General features: G+C 42.0%; 1 protein-coding gene across 1 annotated transcript in view; it reads left to right on the top strand.

The window, feature by feature from the left end:
• Positions 1-17,585, top strand: part of LOC121535278 (GPI ethanolamine phosphate transferase 2-like) — a 128,628-nt gene that overhangs the window by 37,025 nt on the left and 74,018 nt on the right. Inside the window, exon 5 of the mRNA XM_041842169.2 lies at positions 11,120-11,258. Coding sequence (XP_041698103.2) covers positions 11,120-11,258 — 139 coding nt within the window. The remainder of the gene's footprint in view (positions 1-11,119; positions 11,259-17,585) is intronic.

Genomic DNA, 17,585 nt, shown 5'->3' with positions numbered 1-17,585 from the left:
TGAAATCCAAATAAAAATCAATTTAAATTACAGGTTGTAATGCAACAAAATAGGAAAAATGCCAAGGGGGATGAATACTTTTGCAAGGCACTGTAATGTCAGTCATAGGAACCCTGCACGGTGCACAGCTCCAGTCCTTGAGGGCCACAGTGTATGCTCTTGTCATCCTTGCCAATGCTGTATTAAGGGAATAGTTAAACCAAATGTTTTTAGAAATGTAAGCAAATTAATTAAAAGTGATAAGCTGAAATGTCTTGTATCAATAAGTACTCAACCCCTTTGTTATGGCAAGCCTATACATTAACGACACTTGCTCATTCCATGGTATAGACTGACCAGGTGAATGCAGGTGAAAGCTATGATCCCTTATCGCTTGTAGCGACATACCCAAGAAGACTCGAGGCTGTAATCGCTGCCAAAGGTGCTTCAAAAAAGTAATGAGTAAAGGATCTGAATACTTATGTGATATTTCAGTTTTTCTATTTTTATACATTTGCAAACATTAAAACAAACTGATTTTGCTTTGTCATTATGGAGTATTGTGTGGGAATTGATGAGGATAAAACAATTTAATCAATTTTAGAATAAGGCTTTAACGTAACAAAATGTGGAAAAAGTCAAGCGGTCTGAATACTTTCCGAATGCACTGTATATGATAGGTTCAGATTTGGTCCAGTCCTGTCCGTATGTGGACATTAACATCAAGGCCAGGGTGGACTGACCACATTTCAACTACTTTTCAATGTCCATGGACGTCCGGTGTCGGTTGGTGCTCAGTGGGTAATGATGCCTGTTAAAGTAAATGGAAAGAGGGTAGTTGTCAGTAAGACCTGGGAGAGGTGACATTAACTAGAGAGTGAGAGAGAAGAGGCAGAGAGAGAGGGAGGGGGTTGTCCAGGCTGACTGTTTTAACAGTCTTGGTTTGACCTCCAGACAACAGAAAGACAGAAAACAAAAGTATACCAAACATTAGGAACACCTTCCTAATATTGAGTTGCACCACAGAGAGGGAGAGCTCCTCTTTGAGTGGCTTGCCTATATTTAAGCTCCACACTGTGGCATAATTACACCTGGGCTAGAAAATGGCACACATAGAAAGGTGGGAAGAAGAAGCCCATTATGGCTGGTGACGTTTCCTATTCCTATGATTATGTACACTCTTATCCCATGTTCTGCTTGGGTAGCTATATGTATTAACATTGTTTTCACAATCCGACGAGGATACAGAGTCTGTAGACAACATGTCATGTTTTAATGTTTGTTGTGAAATTCAAGGTGACATTGCTCCCCATTTTTTGTAAAGTGATGATGCATACAGAACATTGCCCCCAGTGTCATTGTTTTAACTCTCATGCAATATTAAGGTTGCACTATGCAATACTGAGCATTGCTTATCAGGAGGTGTCCTGAACCAACAATGCTTTCTTATGCAGGAAACCATGCAGGAAAAGCGACAGATTGGTTTTCTATCCCCTGTTCCATTCCCTAGTACAGTGGTGCCTAACACTTTTTGTCCTAAGCTCATCTAATGTGATTTCCAGACTGGTGGCTCTCAGATCCCTGCTTAACGCAGGCATGCACACACACACACACACACACACACACACACACACACACACACACACACACACACACACACACACACACACACACACACACAAATTCTGGGATTTGCTTATCATCCTCTGTGTGCAGTGAAGATTATTCACAGTTTTTTTGTGTTTTGTTTTTGTTTTGGGGGTAGATCAGCTTTAATATGTGGTCCTCTGTAGCTCAATTGGGAGAGCATGGCGCTTGTAACGCCAGGGTAGTGGGTTCGATCCCCGGGACCACCCATACGTAAAAATGTATGCGCACATGACTAAGTCACTTTGGATAAAAGCGTCTGCTAAATGGCATATTATTATTTATTATTATTATAATATTGCAGATAGATTGTAACTTCCATCAATGTAATTGTCTGCATCACTTCCAATCCCCCATATGTTTTTTTTCTCTCTGAAATATATATATCTATAAATACACTACCGTTCAAAAGTTTGGGGTCACTTAGAAATGTCCTTGTTTTCGAAAAGAAAAGCAATTTTTTTGTCCATTAAAATAACATTAAATTGATCAGAAATACAGTGTAGACATTGTTAATGTTGTAAATGGCTATAAACGGCTGATTTTTAATGGAATATCTACATAGGCGTACAGAGGCCCATTATCAGCAACCATCAGTCCTGTGTTCCAATGGCACATTGTGTTTGCTAATCCAAGTTGATCGTTTTAAAAGGCTAAATGATCATTAGAAAACCCTTTTGCAATTATGTTAGCACAGCTGAAAACTGTTGTGCTGATTAAAGAAGCAATAAAACTGGCCTTCTTGAGACTAGTTGAGTATCAGGAGCATCAGCAATTGTGGGTTTGATTACAGGCTCAAAAGGCCTGAAACAAATAACTTTCTTCTGAAACTCGTCAGTCTCTGCTTGCTCTGAGAAATGAAGGCTATTCCATGTGAAAATTGCCAAGAAACTGAAGATCTCGTACAACGCTGTGTACTACTCCCTTCACAGAACAGTGCAAACGGGCTCTAACCAGAATAGAAAGAGGATTGGAAGGCCCCGGTGCACAACTGAGCAAGAGGACAAATACATTAGAGTGTCCGGGATGCTGACCTTCTAGGCAGAGTTGCAAAGATAAAGCCATATCGCAGACTGCCCATCTTAATCTTTTATTTTTATTGGCCAGTCTGAGATATGGCTTTTTTTTTGCAACTCTGCCTAGAAGGTCAGCATCCCGGAGTCGCCTCTTCACTTTTAAAATGACTTGGATTAGCAAACACAACGTGCCATTGGAACACAGGACTGATGGTTGCTGATAATGGGCCTCTGTACGCCTATGTAGATATTCCATAAAAAATCAGCCGTTTCCAGCTACAATTGCCATTTACAACATTAGCCATGTCTAAACTGTATTTCTGATCAATTTGATGTTATTTTAATGGACAATTTCTAAGTGACCCCAAACTTTTGAACGGTAGTGTGTGTATATACAGTTGAAGTCGGAAGTTTACATACACATAGGTTGGAGTCAATAAAACTCATTTTTCAACCACTCCACTATAGTTTTGGCAAGTCGGTTAGGACATCTACTTAGTACATGACACAAGTAATTTTTCCAACAATTGTTTACAGACAGATTATTTCACTTATAATTCACTGTATCACAATTCCAGTGGGTCAGAAGTTTACATATACTAAGTTGACTGTGCCTTTAAACAGCTTGGAAAATTCCAGAAAATGATGTCATGGCTTTAGAAGCTTCTGATAGGCTAATTGACATCATTTGAGTCAATTGGAGGTGTACCTGTGGATGTACAGTAAAGGGAAAAAAGTATTTAATCCCCTGCTGATTTTGTACGTTTGTCCACTGACAAAGACATGATCAGTCTGATTTTAAAGGTAGGTCTATTTGAACAGTGAGAGACAGAATAACAACAAACAAATCCAGAAAACGCATTTCAAAAATGTTATAAATTGATTTGCATTTTAATGAGGGAAATAAGTATTTGACCCCCTCTCAATCAGAAAGATTTCTGTCTCCCAGGTGTCTTTTATACAGGTAACGAGCTGAGATTAGGAGAACACTCTTAAAGGGAGTGCTCCTAATCTCAGTTTGTTACCTGTATAAAAGACACCTGTCCACAGAAGCAATCAATCAATCAGATTCCAAACTCTCCACCATGGCCAAGACCAAAGAGCTCTCCAAGGATGTCAGGGACAAGATTGTAGACCTACACAAGGCTGGAATGGGCTACAAGACCATCGCCAAGCAGCTTGGTGAGAAGGTGACGTGGATAGGTATTCCAGCATGACAATGACCCAAAGCACACGGCCAAAGCAACTCGAACCTTCAGCTCCCTCCACAGATTTTCTATGGGATTAAGGTCTGGAGACCGGCTAGGCCACTCCAGGACCTTAATGTGCTTCTTCTTGAGCCACTCCTTTGTTGCCTTGGCCGTGTGCTTTGGGTCATTGTCATGCTGGAATACCCATCCACGACCCATTTTCAATGCTCTGGCTGAGGGAAGGAGGTTCTCACCCAAGATTTGACGGTACATGGCCCCGTCCATCGTCCCTTTGATGCGGTGAAGTTGTCCTATCCCCTTAGCAGAAAAACACCCCCAAAGCATAATGTTTCCACCTCCATGTTTGATGGTGGGGATGGTGTTCTTGGGGTCATAGGCAGCATTCCTCCTCCTCCAAACATGGCGAGTTGAGTTGATGCAAAAGAGCTCCATTTTGGTCTCATCTGACCACAACACTTTCACCCAGTTCTCCTCTGAATCATTCAGATGTTCATTGGCAAACTTCAGACGGGCCTGTATATGTGCTTTCTTGAGCAGGGGGACCTTGCGGGCGCTGCAGGATTTCAGTCCTTCACAGCGTAGTGTGTTACCAATTGTTTTCTTAGTGACTATGGTCCCAGCTGCCTTGAGATCATGGACAAGATCCTCCCGTGTAGTTCTGGGCTGATTCCTTACCGTTCTCATGATCATTGCAACTCCACGAGGTGAGATCTTGCATGGAGGCCCAGGCCGAGGGAGATTGACAGTTCTTTTGTGTTTCTTCCATTTGCAAATAATCGCACCAACTGTTGTCACCTTCTAACCAAGCTGCTTGGCGATGGTCTTTTAGCTCATTCCAGCCTTGTGTAGGTCTACAATCTTGTCCCTGACATCCATGGAGAGCTCTTTGGTCTTTGCCATGGTGAATAGTTTGGAATTTGATTGATTGATTGCTTCTGTGGACAGGTGTCTTTTAAACGGGTAACAAACTGAGATTAGGAGCACTCCCTTTAAGAGTGTGCTCCTAATCTCAGCTCGTTACCTGTATAAAAGACACCTGGGAGCCAGAAATCTTTCTGATTGAGAGGGGGTCAAATACTTCTTTCCCTCATTAAAATGCAAATCAATTTATAACATTTTTGACATGCGTTTTTCTGGATTTTTTTGTTGTTATTCTGTCTCTCACTGGTCAAATATACCTACCATTAAAATTATAGACTGATAATTTCTTTGTCAGTGGGCAAACTTACAAAATCAGCAGGGGATCAAATACTTTTTTCCCTCACTGTATGTAGTCTTTTGTTTGGATTATGTGGCTTCAAAACTTGTTTTGTAGATACTTCCAGTTGATTTGAGTATCCAATGTATGGGACATTGCAACTCAATAGGTGCTAGTCAGCCTGCAAAGTAAACACTTCCAAGGTAGCTGAGATAAATATGACTAAAATAGAAAAGGTACATTTCCTGACAATTTGTGGGCTTGCTTCAGCTGAATAAAAACCTTTGTAGCCTACCATAGCCATTTGATATTTTATATATTGAATGAGCGAATTATTTCAAAAGGCATAAAACGTATTTGGTTTAATGTTGCAATGTTTTACATCAAGGGTGGTCAACCATCTTCCAGGAGAGCTAATGGGTGTGCAGGTTTTTATTCCAGTCCCCTTCTAACAAACCACATTTTAGAAATGAGCTGCTCAACCGGACCTTGATAAACTGGCTCTGATGTGCTTGAGCAGGGCATGATCAAAAGCCTGCACACCCAGTAGCTCTCCAGACTGAGCGCTGACTATGCTATAAGAAAAAAAATATATATATATACAGTTACCTAACACGTTATTCTACTTTGTGGGGGTTATGTGCCTTGCTCAATCAAATCAAATCAAGCTTTATTTATGTAGCACATTTCAGACATGAATGCAACACAATACGCTTCACAGGAAAAAACATAATTAAAAAACGATGAAAATAAAAACAGATATATTTACTACACAACAAACATAAAATAATAAAAAAACAAAATAATAACAATTAAAACTGAAAGACTAAAAAAGCACCCTAAGGAAAAGCAAAGCTTTAAAAAGATACAAAATACATTACCAGTCAAAAGTTTTGACACACCTACTCATTCAAGGGTTTTTCTTTATTTGTACTATTTTCAACATTGTACAATAATAGTGAAGATATCAAAACTATGAAATAACACGTAGTAACATGTAGTAACCCAAAAAGTGTTAAACAACAAATCAAAATATATTTTATATTTGAGATTCTTCAAATAGTCACCCTTTGCCTTGATGACAGCTTTGCACACTCTTGGCATTCTTTCAACCAGCTTCACCTGGAATTGGAGCTAAAATACTCTGGAAACACAGAAATGTAAAGCTGTGTATTGTCTGCGTAGCAGTGAAAATCAATGCTGTGCTTTCTCATAACGCTGCCAAGGGGTAACATATATAAACTGAACAGTACCGGACCCAAAATCGAACCTTGTGGAACTCCACTTGATATCTATGACAGGAGATGGTACATGGGATCAAAGAGCAGTCTCCCAATGTCGATACCACATTATGCTTACTTTTTTATACTTACATAGAGACACCGCCAATTTAGTCATGAAAATTTGGTTAGAAGTCATGGAAAATTCATGAAATTCCATCTGTCAAAATGTGTATGAACCCTGCTTCTTACTGCAGCGCTCTGCCATACAGAATTATTAGCCTATATTTTTTTACTTGACAATTGTTTCTGGTGTTATCCCTAAGATCTGGAAAGCGGCACATGTCCTCCCCCTACACAAAGGAGGAAATCCTTCTGACTTAAACTACCATCCAATTTCAACAAATAAAATTATACCTTGACTACTTAAAATGTAATGTTTTGAGAATTCGAATGTAGAAAGTCAAAGCTGAACCTCTTCAAAGTAGATAGTCTTCACAGAAAGCTTGGCCTGATAAAGGGGTCTCTCGTCACTCATGGAATGACCTAAGGCCTCTAAGGGAATCTCAAAGAACATGTTTGAAAATGTGATCAATGATTGTTTTGAGAAGGTAAAACATTTTCCTTGCAAAACCCCCAAAGGATGTCTCTGCAGATACTGTGCATTTTTAAAAGGTGAAACCAGAATATTTCAGACTTCAATTGTGAGTCAAAACACTTTGAGTAGTCTATGTTTCAAGCCACAGAACAATCCATAAAAACATCCTCTTTGTGCGACTACCCAGAGAACGTCCATGCATTTATCAATTTTAGTATGACATTTCATGTCACTATGACATTCAAAGGCATGAAAGTTACAGCTTTAAATAGTGGTCTTTCTCTGGCGCATTCGCTATGGGTATCTGAGCAATCAACGTTTCAGCACAGATGCTCAGACTTCAGAGAACGTTTGTCATTTGGTTTGAAAAGTATTGATTTTCTTCCCATTTTTAAAGCTCTGATGAGTGCTGACCTCAGTAATAGGAGGGTGACATGCAGGACAAGGCCATCCCTCATCGTTTTACCTTTTCCTTTTTCATTCTTGACACAATTTGCCTCAGGGTCAACCCCTATTCTCCTAGCACATCACTCTCTCGCGTTATGACCTGGGTATGATCTAAACTCTCTAATGATGCTGCAAATTGCACTCCCCTTCACCCACACAACTTGCCGTGTGAAAAGTTGAAGACTGAAATCAAATAGTCTTTCATTGAAAATAGTGTATTTTTCATTGAAAAGAAGCAGTTAGTTGGTGTCATGTTGTTCATTCCGATTTGTGGATTACTCCCAGCAGCTTGGCATTCAATCAATCGGAATAAGGCATGGCAACATATGTATTTTGTAGGCTACAAATGAGCACACTCGCAGTAAAGCATCGTAAATCACAATGGCTGCCTCTGTGCAGGGGAGGGAAAGGAGCATTTTTCTCTTTCCCCTGTTCCTTTTGCTCTGCCTCCTTAAAGACTCAACTGAACAAATAATCCAATCCGAGGTGAAAAGGCTACTCTTTTACCGCCCACGGTTCATCGATCTTCATTCCTGACAGACTTTTCAACGTTTGTCTCCTTGCCTTCCACCAGACTGCAACTGCAACTTGCGATGTCTGGCAGATTGACGGTCTCCTGCTGGTGCTAAGCGCCCCGCTTGAGGAGGCCTTGGTGTTGTTTAATCAGAAATACAAATTGCCTGGCAGTCAGGACCCCTCACAGAGCGGTGGCGGCGAGCAGGTCCCAGACTCGCTGCTTTAACACCAATCAAAGTTAGGCGAGTGTTGTGGGTGCTCGAGGCCTCGACTTCACCATTCTTCATCTCCAGACTTCATCTAGTGGAATTTTATCCATTTTTCCATGCAGCGCAAATGACTATTATATAAAGCCCCACTGTCTTTGCATTTGCGGTTAATACTGTTGTTGTGGTTCAGTATTGCTTCTTGAATTAATTAATAGGCCTAGACATTTTGGTGAGATGTGGCTTATTGAATTACTCGGATTTACTGCTGCAGTGCTACTAGCTTCCTTACTAGGTACCTGGTGAGTTCTGAGGAGCCTGATGTGGGTTTCCCAAATCCTAAATAACTTTCTATAATAAAAAAAAAAAAAATAGTCATTTAACAGACGCTCTTATCCAGAGCGACTTACAGTTAGTGAGTGCATTAATTTTTCATACTGGCCCCCCATGGGAATCGAACCCACAACCCTGGTGTTGCAAGCGCAATGCTCTACCAACTGAGCTACAGGAGACACAGTCGGAATTTCCCGCCACCCGATAGTTTGAAACTGTGGCTTTGGAAAAAATAAAGCATGTACCAACGAGTGGTTGGTATTCATGGTCTCATGACAGCATAATTATATTTGGAATGGCCACAGGTGACTTTGCCAGATCAAGTCTCTCAGCCTCCTCATGCATATACTGTACAGTACAGAATCAGCTCTTAAAGAGGGTTAGCTTATTATTTTGTAGTATAATCTACCAGGAGATGGATATAATAGTCTACAGTAGGTGACACTTTTAGCATAAACTATTAATCAGAGTGGCTGTCTATGCAGGCTGCTGATGAGGAGGAAGGGTTGGAGTGTAGCTCGCTCACTTGGTTAGGGTGAGCAGCTAAACTGGTAGGGAATCAGGCTTTTGTTAGCTTGCGCTGCTACAGGAGGCAGGCTAGCGTGGAAGAGAGTGGCTGAGGGGGTCTTTGAAGTGAAATGGAGCTAACCACCTTCCATTCCCTGAGGAGAGAGTGAGCCTAGCCCCTCAGGCACTGGTTTGAAACTCCACTGTTTCGCTCCAGTGAAGGGAGGAAATAAGGTGAGGCTGCTTCTTCCATCAGCAGGCCTCTATTTCAAACATATATTTCCACAACTCCCATTTCTCTGCTGACTGTGTGTTTCTATTACCTGTTGAAGCCCACACTTTCTTCCTGATAAATCCCCTCATAAGGGAGTTGAGTAGAGATCAGATGTTTTGTGGCTAGAATATTGAAGTAGCCCTTCATTGACTGCACAGGGGGAACAATTGTTATTTTACAATGTGATTATATGAACCCATTATGCTTACAAACTGCCAAAGGGATAAAATAGTACTATAGCTGGCACTTTTAGGCTAGCGTTTTTCCTATTTTGTTGCATTACAACATGTAATTTAAATAGATTTTTATTTGGATTTTATGTAATGGACATACACAAAATAGTCAAGATTGGTGAAGTGAAATGAAAAAAATAACTTGTTTCAAAGAATTCTAAAAAATTAATAATGGAAAAGTGGTGCGTGCATATGTATTCACCCCCTTTGCTATGAAGCCCCATAATTAGTTAGATTGCACACAGGTGGACTTTATTTAAGTGTCACATGATCTCAGTATATATATACACCTGTTCTGAAATGCCCCAGAGTCTACAACACCACTAAGCAAGGGGCACCACCAAGCAAGCGGCACCATGAAGACCAAGGAGCTCTCCAAACAGGTCAGGGACAAAGTTGTGGAGAAGTACAGATCAGGGTTGGGTTATAAAAAAATATCAAAACTTTGAACATCCCACAGAGCACCATTAAATCCATTATTAAAAAATGGAAAGAATATGGCACCACAACAAACCTGCCTAGAGAGGGCCACCCACAAAAACTCACGGACCAGGCAAGTAGGGCATTAATCAGAGAGGCAACAAAGAGACCAAAGATAACCTTGAAGGAGCTGCAAAGCTCCACAGCGGAGATTGGAGTATCTGTCCATTGGACCACTTTAAGCCGTGCACTCCACAGAGCTGGGCTTTACGGAAGAGTGGACAGAAGAAAGCCATTGCTTCAAGAAAATAATAAAGGCATGTGGGAGACTCCCCAAACATGGAAGAAGGTATTCTGGTCAGATGAGACTAAAATTGAGCTTTTTGGCCATCAAGGAAAACACTATGTCTGGCGCAAACCCAACACCTCACATCACCCCGAGAACACCATCCCAACAGTGAAGCATGGTGGTGGCAGCATCATTCTGTGGGGATGTTTTTCATTGGCAGGGACTGGGAAACTGGTCAGAATTGAAGGAATGATGGATGGCGCTAAATACAGGTAAATTCTTGAGGGAAACCTGTTTGTCTTCCAGATATTTGAGACTGGGACTGAGGTTTACTTTCCAGCAGGACAATGACCCTAAGCATACTGCTAAAGCAACACTCGAGTGGTTTAAGGGAAAACATTTAAATGTCTTGGAATGGCCTAGTGAAGCCCAGACCTCAATCCAATTGAGAATCTGTGGTATGACTTAAAGATTGCTGTACACCAGCGGAACCCATCCAACTTGAAGGAGCTGGAGCAGTTTTGCCTTGAAGAATGGGCAAAAATCCCAGTGGCTAGATGTGCCAAGATTATAGAGACATACCCCAAGAGACTTGCAGCTGTAATTGCTGCAAAAGGTGTCTCTACAAAGTTATGCAAAGTTATGCACTCTCAAGTTTTCTGTTTTTTTGGTCTTATTTCTTGTTTGTTTCACAAGAAAAAATATTTTGCATCTTCAAAGTGGTAGGCATGTTGTGTAAATCAAATGATACTAACCCCCCAAAAATCCATTTTAATTCCAGGTTGTAAGGCAACAAAATAGGAAAAATGCCTAGGGGGGTGAATATTTTCGCAAGCCACTTTATCTATGAAGGATAGTCTGAGGCTGATGATTATGGAGTTTCCTCCCCCCCCAGACGCTGTCTTATGTCATGGGCCACTTACTGAATATATGTTAACTGTAAGTTGCAGTGGATAAAAGTGTCTGATAAATGAGCATATGTCAACATTTGGTCCGCTTATGTGCCATGTCCCGTGTGGCCTCAGGAGGCGGAGGGGGCACTACCCTACCTGCTGGTGCTGTGTGGGGACCACGGGATGTCTGAGACGGGCAGCCACGGGGGCTCATCTGAGCATGAGGTAAACACCCCCCTGGTGCTCATCAGCCCTGCCTTCAAGAGGAAAGGTAAGCACTTTCATTGGCTCTCCTGTTATCCCTTTTCCTGTCTGTCTCAATCTGTCTTGCTGTCAGTGCACAAGTAGGCACATTCACACCAGTGTTCAAATCCATATCACAGCATGGATCCATAACGGTATAGTGAAAATATCGTAGCTACGGTCCACCCCTTTTATATCCATTTACATTTGTTTTCACATATCCACAGTTTTCCTACAGTGGGGAAAAAAAGTATTTAGTCAGCCACCAATTGTACACGTCAACTATGACAGACAAAATGAGGATTTTTTTTCTCCAGAAAATCACATTGTATGATTTTTTATGAATTTATTTGGAAATTATGGTGGAAAATAAGTATTTGGTCAATAACAAAAGATTCTCAATACTTTGTTATATACCCTTTGTTGGCAATGACACAGGTCAAACGTTTTCTCTAAGTCTTCACAAGGTTTTCACACACTGTTGCTGGTATTTTGGCCCATTCCTCCATGCAGATCTCCTCTAGAGCAGTGATGTTTTGGGGCTGTCGCTGGGCAACACAGACTTTCAACTCCCTCCCAAAGATTTTCTATGGGGTTGAGATCTGGAGACTGGCTAGGCCACTCCAGGACCTTGAAATGCTTCTTACGAAGCCACTCCTTCGTTGCCCGGGCGGTGTGTTTGGGATCATTGTCATGCTGAAAGACCCAGCCACGTTTCATCTTCAATGCCCTTGCTGATGGAAGGAGGTTTTCACTCAAAATCTCACGATACATGGCCCCATTCATTCTTTCCTTTACACGGATCAGTCGTCCTGGTCCCTTTGCAGAAAAACGGCCCCAAAGCATGATGTTTCCACCCCCATGCTTCACAGTAGGTATGGTGTTCTTTGGATGCAACTCAGCATTCTTTGTCCTCCAAACACGACGAGTTGAGTTTTTACCAAAAAGTTCTATTTTGGTTTCATCTGACCATATGACATTCTCCCAATCCTCTTCTGGATCATCCAAATGCACTCTAGCAAACTTCAGACGGGCCTGGACATGTACTGGCTCAAGCAGGGGGACACGTCTGGCACTGCAGGATTTGAGTCCCTGGCGGCGTAGTGTGTTACTGATGGTAGGCTTTGTTACTTTGGTCCCAGCTCTCTGCAGGTCATTCACTAGGTCCCCCCGTGTGGTTCTGGGATTTTTGCTCACCGTTCTTGTGATCATTTTGACCCCACCGGGTGAGATCTTGCGTGGAGCCCCAGATCGAGGGAGATTATCAGTGGTCTTGTATGTCTTCCATTTCCTAATAATTGCTCCCACGGTTGATTTCTTCAAACCAAGCTGCTTACCTATTGCAGATTCAGTCTTCCCAGCCTGGTGCAGGTCTACAATTTTGTTTCTGGTGTCCTTTGACAGCTCTTTGGTCTTGGCCATAGTGGAGTTTGGAGTGTGACTGTTTGAGGTTGTGGACAGGTGTCTTTTACAGTGGGGAAAAAAAGTATTTAGTCAGCCACCAATTGTGCAAGTTCTCCCACTTAAAAAGATGAGAGAGGCCTGTAATTTTCATCATAGGTACACGTCAACTATGACAGACAAAATGAGAAAAAAAAATCCAGAAAATCACATTGTAGGATTTTTAATGAATTTATTTGCAAATTATGGTGGAAAATAAGTATTTGGTCAATAACAAAAGTTTCTCAATACTTTGTTATATACCCTTTGTTGGCAATGACACAGGTCAAACGTTTTCTGTAAGTCTTCACAAGGTTTTCACACACTGTTGCTGGTATTTTGGCCCATTCCTCCATGCAGATCTCCTCTAGAGCAGTGATGTTTTGGGGCTGTCGCTGGGCAACACGGACTTTCAACTCCCTCCAAAGATTTTCTATGGGGTTGAGATCTGGAGACTGGCTAGGCCACTCCAGGACCTTGAAATGCTTCTTACGAAGCCACTCCTTCGTTGCCCGGGCGGTTTGTTTGGGATCATTGTCATGCTGAAAGACCCAGCAACGTTTCATCTTCAATGCCCTTGCTGATGGAAGGAGGTTTTCACTTAAAATCTCACGATACATGGCCCCATTCATTATTTCCTTTACACGGATCAGTCGTCCTGGTCCCTTTGCAGAAAAACAGCCCCAAAGCATGATGTTTCCACCCCCATGCTTCACAGTAGGTATGGTGTTCTTTGGATGCAACTCAGCATTCTTTGTCCTCCAAACACGACAAGTTGAGTTTTTACCAAAAAGTTATATTTTGGTTTCATCTGACCATATGACATTCTCCCAATCCTCTTCTGGATCATCCAAATGCACTCTAGCAAACTTCAGACGGGCCTGGACATGTACTGGCTTAAGCAGGGGGACACGTCTGGCACTGCAGGATTTGAGTCCCTGGCGGCGTAGTGTGTTACTGATGGTAGGCTTTGTTACTTTGGTCCCAGCTCTCTGCAGGTCATTCACTAGGTCCCCCCCGTGTGGTTCTGGGATTTTTGCTCACCGTTCTTGTGATCATTTTGACCCCACGGGGTGAGATCTTGCGTGGAGCCCCAGATCGAGGGAGATTATCAGTGGTCTTGTATGTCTTCCATTTCCTAATAATTGCTCCCACAGTTGATTTCTTCAAACCAAGCTGCTTACCTATTGCAGATTCAGTCTTCCCAGCCTGGTGCAGGTCTACAATTTTGTTTCTGGTGTCCTTTGACAGCTCTTTGGTCTTGCCCATAGTGGAGTTTGGAGTGTGACTGTTTGAGGTTGTGGACAGGTGTCTTTTATACTGATAACAAGTTCAAACAGGTGCCATTAATACAGGTAACGAGTGGAGGACAGAGGAGCCTCTTAAAGAAGTTGTTACAGGTCTGTGAGAGCAAGAAATCTTGCTTGTTTGTAGGTGACCAAATACTTATTTTCCACCATAATTTGCAAATAAATTCATTAAAAATCCTACAATGTGATTTTCTGGATTTTCTTTTCTCAATTTGTCTGTCATAGTTGACGTGTACCTATGATGAAAATTACAGGCCTCTCTCATCTTTTTAAGTGGGAGAACTTGCACAATTGGTGGCTGACTAAATACTTTTTCCCCCCACTGTATACTGATAACAAGTTCAAACAGGTGCCATTAATACAGGTAACGAGTGGAGGACAGAGGAGCCTCTTAAAGAAGTTGTTACAGGTCTGTGAGAGACAGAAATCTTGCTTGTTTGTAGGTGACCAAATACTTATTTTCCACCATAATTTGCAAATAAATTCATAAAAAATCCTACAATGTGATTTTCAGGATTTTTTCCCCCTCAATTTCTCTGTCATAGTTGACGTGTACCTATGATGAAAATTACAGGCCTCTCTCATCTTTTTAAGTGGGAGAACTTGCACAATTGGTGGCTGACTAAATACTTTTTCCCCCACTGTATTGTCCTAAGTGAGGATTAACATCGCTTATGATAAGTAGGGGCCTACTCCAGAGTGACTGTGCCACATACACACATGTACACGCCTGGTTATATAAATATACAAACTCTCTCTCTCTCTCTCTCTCTCTCTCTCTCTCTCTCTCTCTCTCTCTCTCTCTCTCTCTCTCTCTCTCTCTCTCTCTCTCTCTCTCTCTCTCTCTCTCTCTCTCTCTCTCTCTCTCTCTCTCTCTCGCTGTCTCTCTCTCTCTCTCTCTCTCACACACACACAGCCGTCTCTCAGCTAAGCTCTGACTGAGAAACTATGACATATTTCGCATACACACACACAGCCATCTCTCAGCTGAGCTCTCACACTGTGAGAAGCGGTGACGTCTTGACACTGTGTGAAGAGGAGCTCGTTAACATCTCGCCACTCCTCATCTACATGGGTTTATTTCAGGCGGATCAGATTTTCCTGAGAAATGATGGACAGGCTCATACAGTAGCTTGTACTGTAGGACCTCTGAGACATGAACAGAACAGCAGAAATCATGTTTTGGATTGACCTGTCAACTCAACTGTCAGGATTAAGTTTGAGTTTTTATCAAACCTAAAAACTGGACACAGCATTAATAAAATATACAGTGTCTTGCGAAAGTATTCATCCCCCTTGGCATTTTTCCTATTTTGTTGCCTTACAACATTTTTGGGGGTTTTGTATTATTTGATTTACACAACATGCCTACCACTTTGAAGATGCAAAATATTTTTTTTTGTGAAACAAACAAGAAATAACACAGAAAAACATAACTTTAGCGTGCATAACTATTCACCCCCCCAAAGTCAATACTTTGTAGAGCCACCTTTTGCAGCAATTACAGCTGCAAGTCTCTTGGGGTATGTCTCTATAAGCTTGGCACATCTAGCCACTGGGATTTTTGCCTATTCTTCAAGGCAAAACTGCTCCAGCTCCTTCAAGTTGGATGGGTTCCGCTGGTGTACAGCAATCTTTAAGTCATACCACAGATTCTCAATTGGATTGAGGTCTGGGCTTTGACTAGGCCATTCCAAGACATTTAAATGTTTCCCCTTAAACCCCTCGAGTGTTGCTTTAGCAGTATGCTTAGGGTCATTGTCCTGCTGGAAGGTGAACCTCCGTCCAAGTCTCAAATCTCTGGAAGAGTGAAACGGGTTTCCCTCAAGAATTTCCCTGTATTTAGCGCCATCCATCATTCCTTCAATTCTGACCAGTTTCCCAGTCCCTGCCGATGAAAAAAATCCCCACAGTTAGATGCTGCCACCACCATGCTTCACTGTTGGGATGGTGTTCTCGGTGTGATGAGAGGTGTTGGGTTTGCGCCAGACATAGTCATTTCCATGATGGCCAAAAAGCTCAATTTTAGTCTAATCTGACCAGAGTACCTTCTTCCATATGTTTGGGGAGTCTCCCACATGCCTTTTGGCGAACACCAAACGTGTTTGCTTATTTTTTTCTTGAAGCAATGGCTTTTTCTGCCCACTCTTCCGTAAAGTCCAGCTCTGTGGAGTGTACGGCTTAAAGTGGTCCTATGGACAGAGACTCCAATCTCCGCTGTGGAGCTTTGCAGCTTCTTCAGGGTTATCTTTGGTCTCTTTGTTGCCTCTCTGATTAATGCCCTCCTTGCCTGGTCCATGTGTTTTGGTGGGCGGCCCTCTCTTGGCAGGTTTGTTGTTGTTGTGCCATATTCTTTCAAATTTTTTATTATGGATTTAATGGTGATCCGTGGGATGTTCAAAGTTTTTGATATTTTTTCATAACCAAACCCTGATCTGTACTTACATTTACATTTTACATTTTAGTCATTTAGCAGACGCTCTTATCCAGAGCGACTTACATTATCTTTTTATTTTTCATACTGGCCCCTTGTGGAAATTGAACCCAAAACCCTGGCGTTGCAAACGCCATGCTCTACATCCCTGCCGGCCATTCCCTCCCCTACCCTGGACGACGCTGGGCCAATTGTGCGCCGCCCCATGGGTCTCCCGGTCGTGGCCGGCTACGACAGAGCCTGGATACAACTTTGTCTCTGACCTGTTTGGAGAGCTCCTTGGTCTTCATGGTGCCGCTTGCTTGGTGGTGCCCCTTGTTTAGTGGTGTTGCAGACTCTGGGGCCTTTCAGAACAGGTGTATATACAGTTCAAGTCGGAAGTTTACATACACTTAGGTTGGAGTCATTAAAACTCATTTTTCAACCACTCCACAAATTTCTTGTTAACAAACTATAGTTTTGGCAAGTCGGTTAGAACATCTACTTTGTGCAATTTTTCCAACAATTGTTTACAGACAGATTATTTCACTTATAATTCACTTTATCACAATTCCAGTGGGTCAGAAGTTTACATACACTAAGTTGACTGTGCCTTTAAACAGTTTGGAAAATTCCAGAATATGATGTCATGGCTTTAGAAGCTTCTGATAGGCTAATTGACATCATTTGAGTCAATTGGAGGTGTAGATGTGGATGTATTTCAAGGCCTACCTTCAAACGCAGTACCTCTTTGCTTGACATCATGGGAAAATCAAAATAAATCAGTCAAGACCTCAGAAAAAAAATTGTAGACCTCCACAAGTCTGATTCATCCTTGGGAGCAATTTCCAAACGCCTGAGGACGTTCTTCTGTACAAACAATTGAACACAGGTATAAACACCATGGGACCACGCAGCCATCATACCGCTCAGGAAAGAGACATGTTCTGTCTCCTAGAGAAGAACATACTTTGGTGCGGAAAGTGCAAATCAATCCCAGAACAACAGCAAAGGACCTTGTGAAGATGCTGGAGGACACAGGTGCAAAAGTATCTATAACCACAGTAAAACAAGTCCTTTATAGACATAACCTGAAAGGCCGCTCAGCAAGGAAGAAGCCACTTCTCCAAAACCGGCATGAAAAAGCCAGACTATGGTTTGCAACTGCACATGGGGACAAAGGTCATGCTTT

The sequence above is a fragment of the Coregonus clupeaformis genome, chromosome 2 (assembly GCF_020615455.1).
Source record: "Coregonus clupeaformis isolate EN_2021a chromosome 2, ASM2061545v1, whole genome shotgun sequence".
NCBI classification, from domain to species: domain Eukaryota; kingdom Metazoa; phylum Chordata; class Actinopteri; order Salmoniformes; family Salmonidae; genus Coregonus; species Coregonus clupeaformis.
Note: the sequence above shows the minus strand (reverse complement) of the source record. Positions and strands in the feature narration are given on the sequence as shown.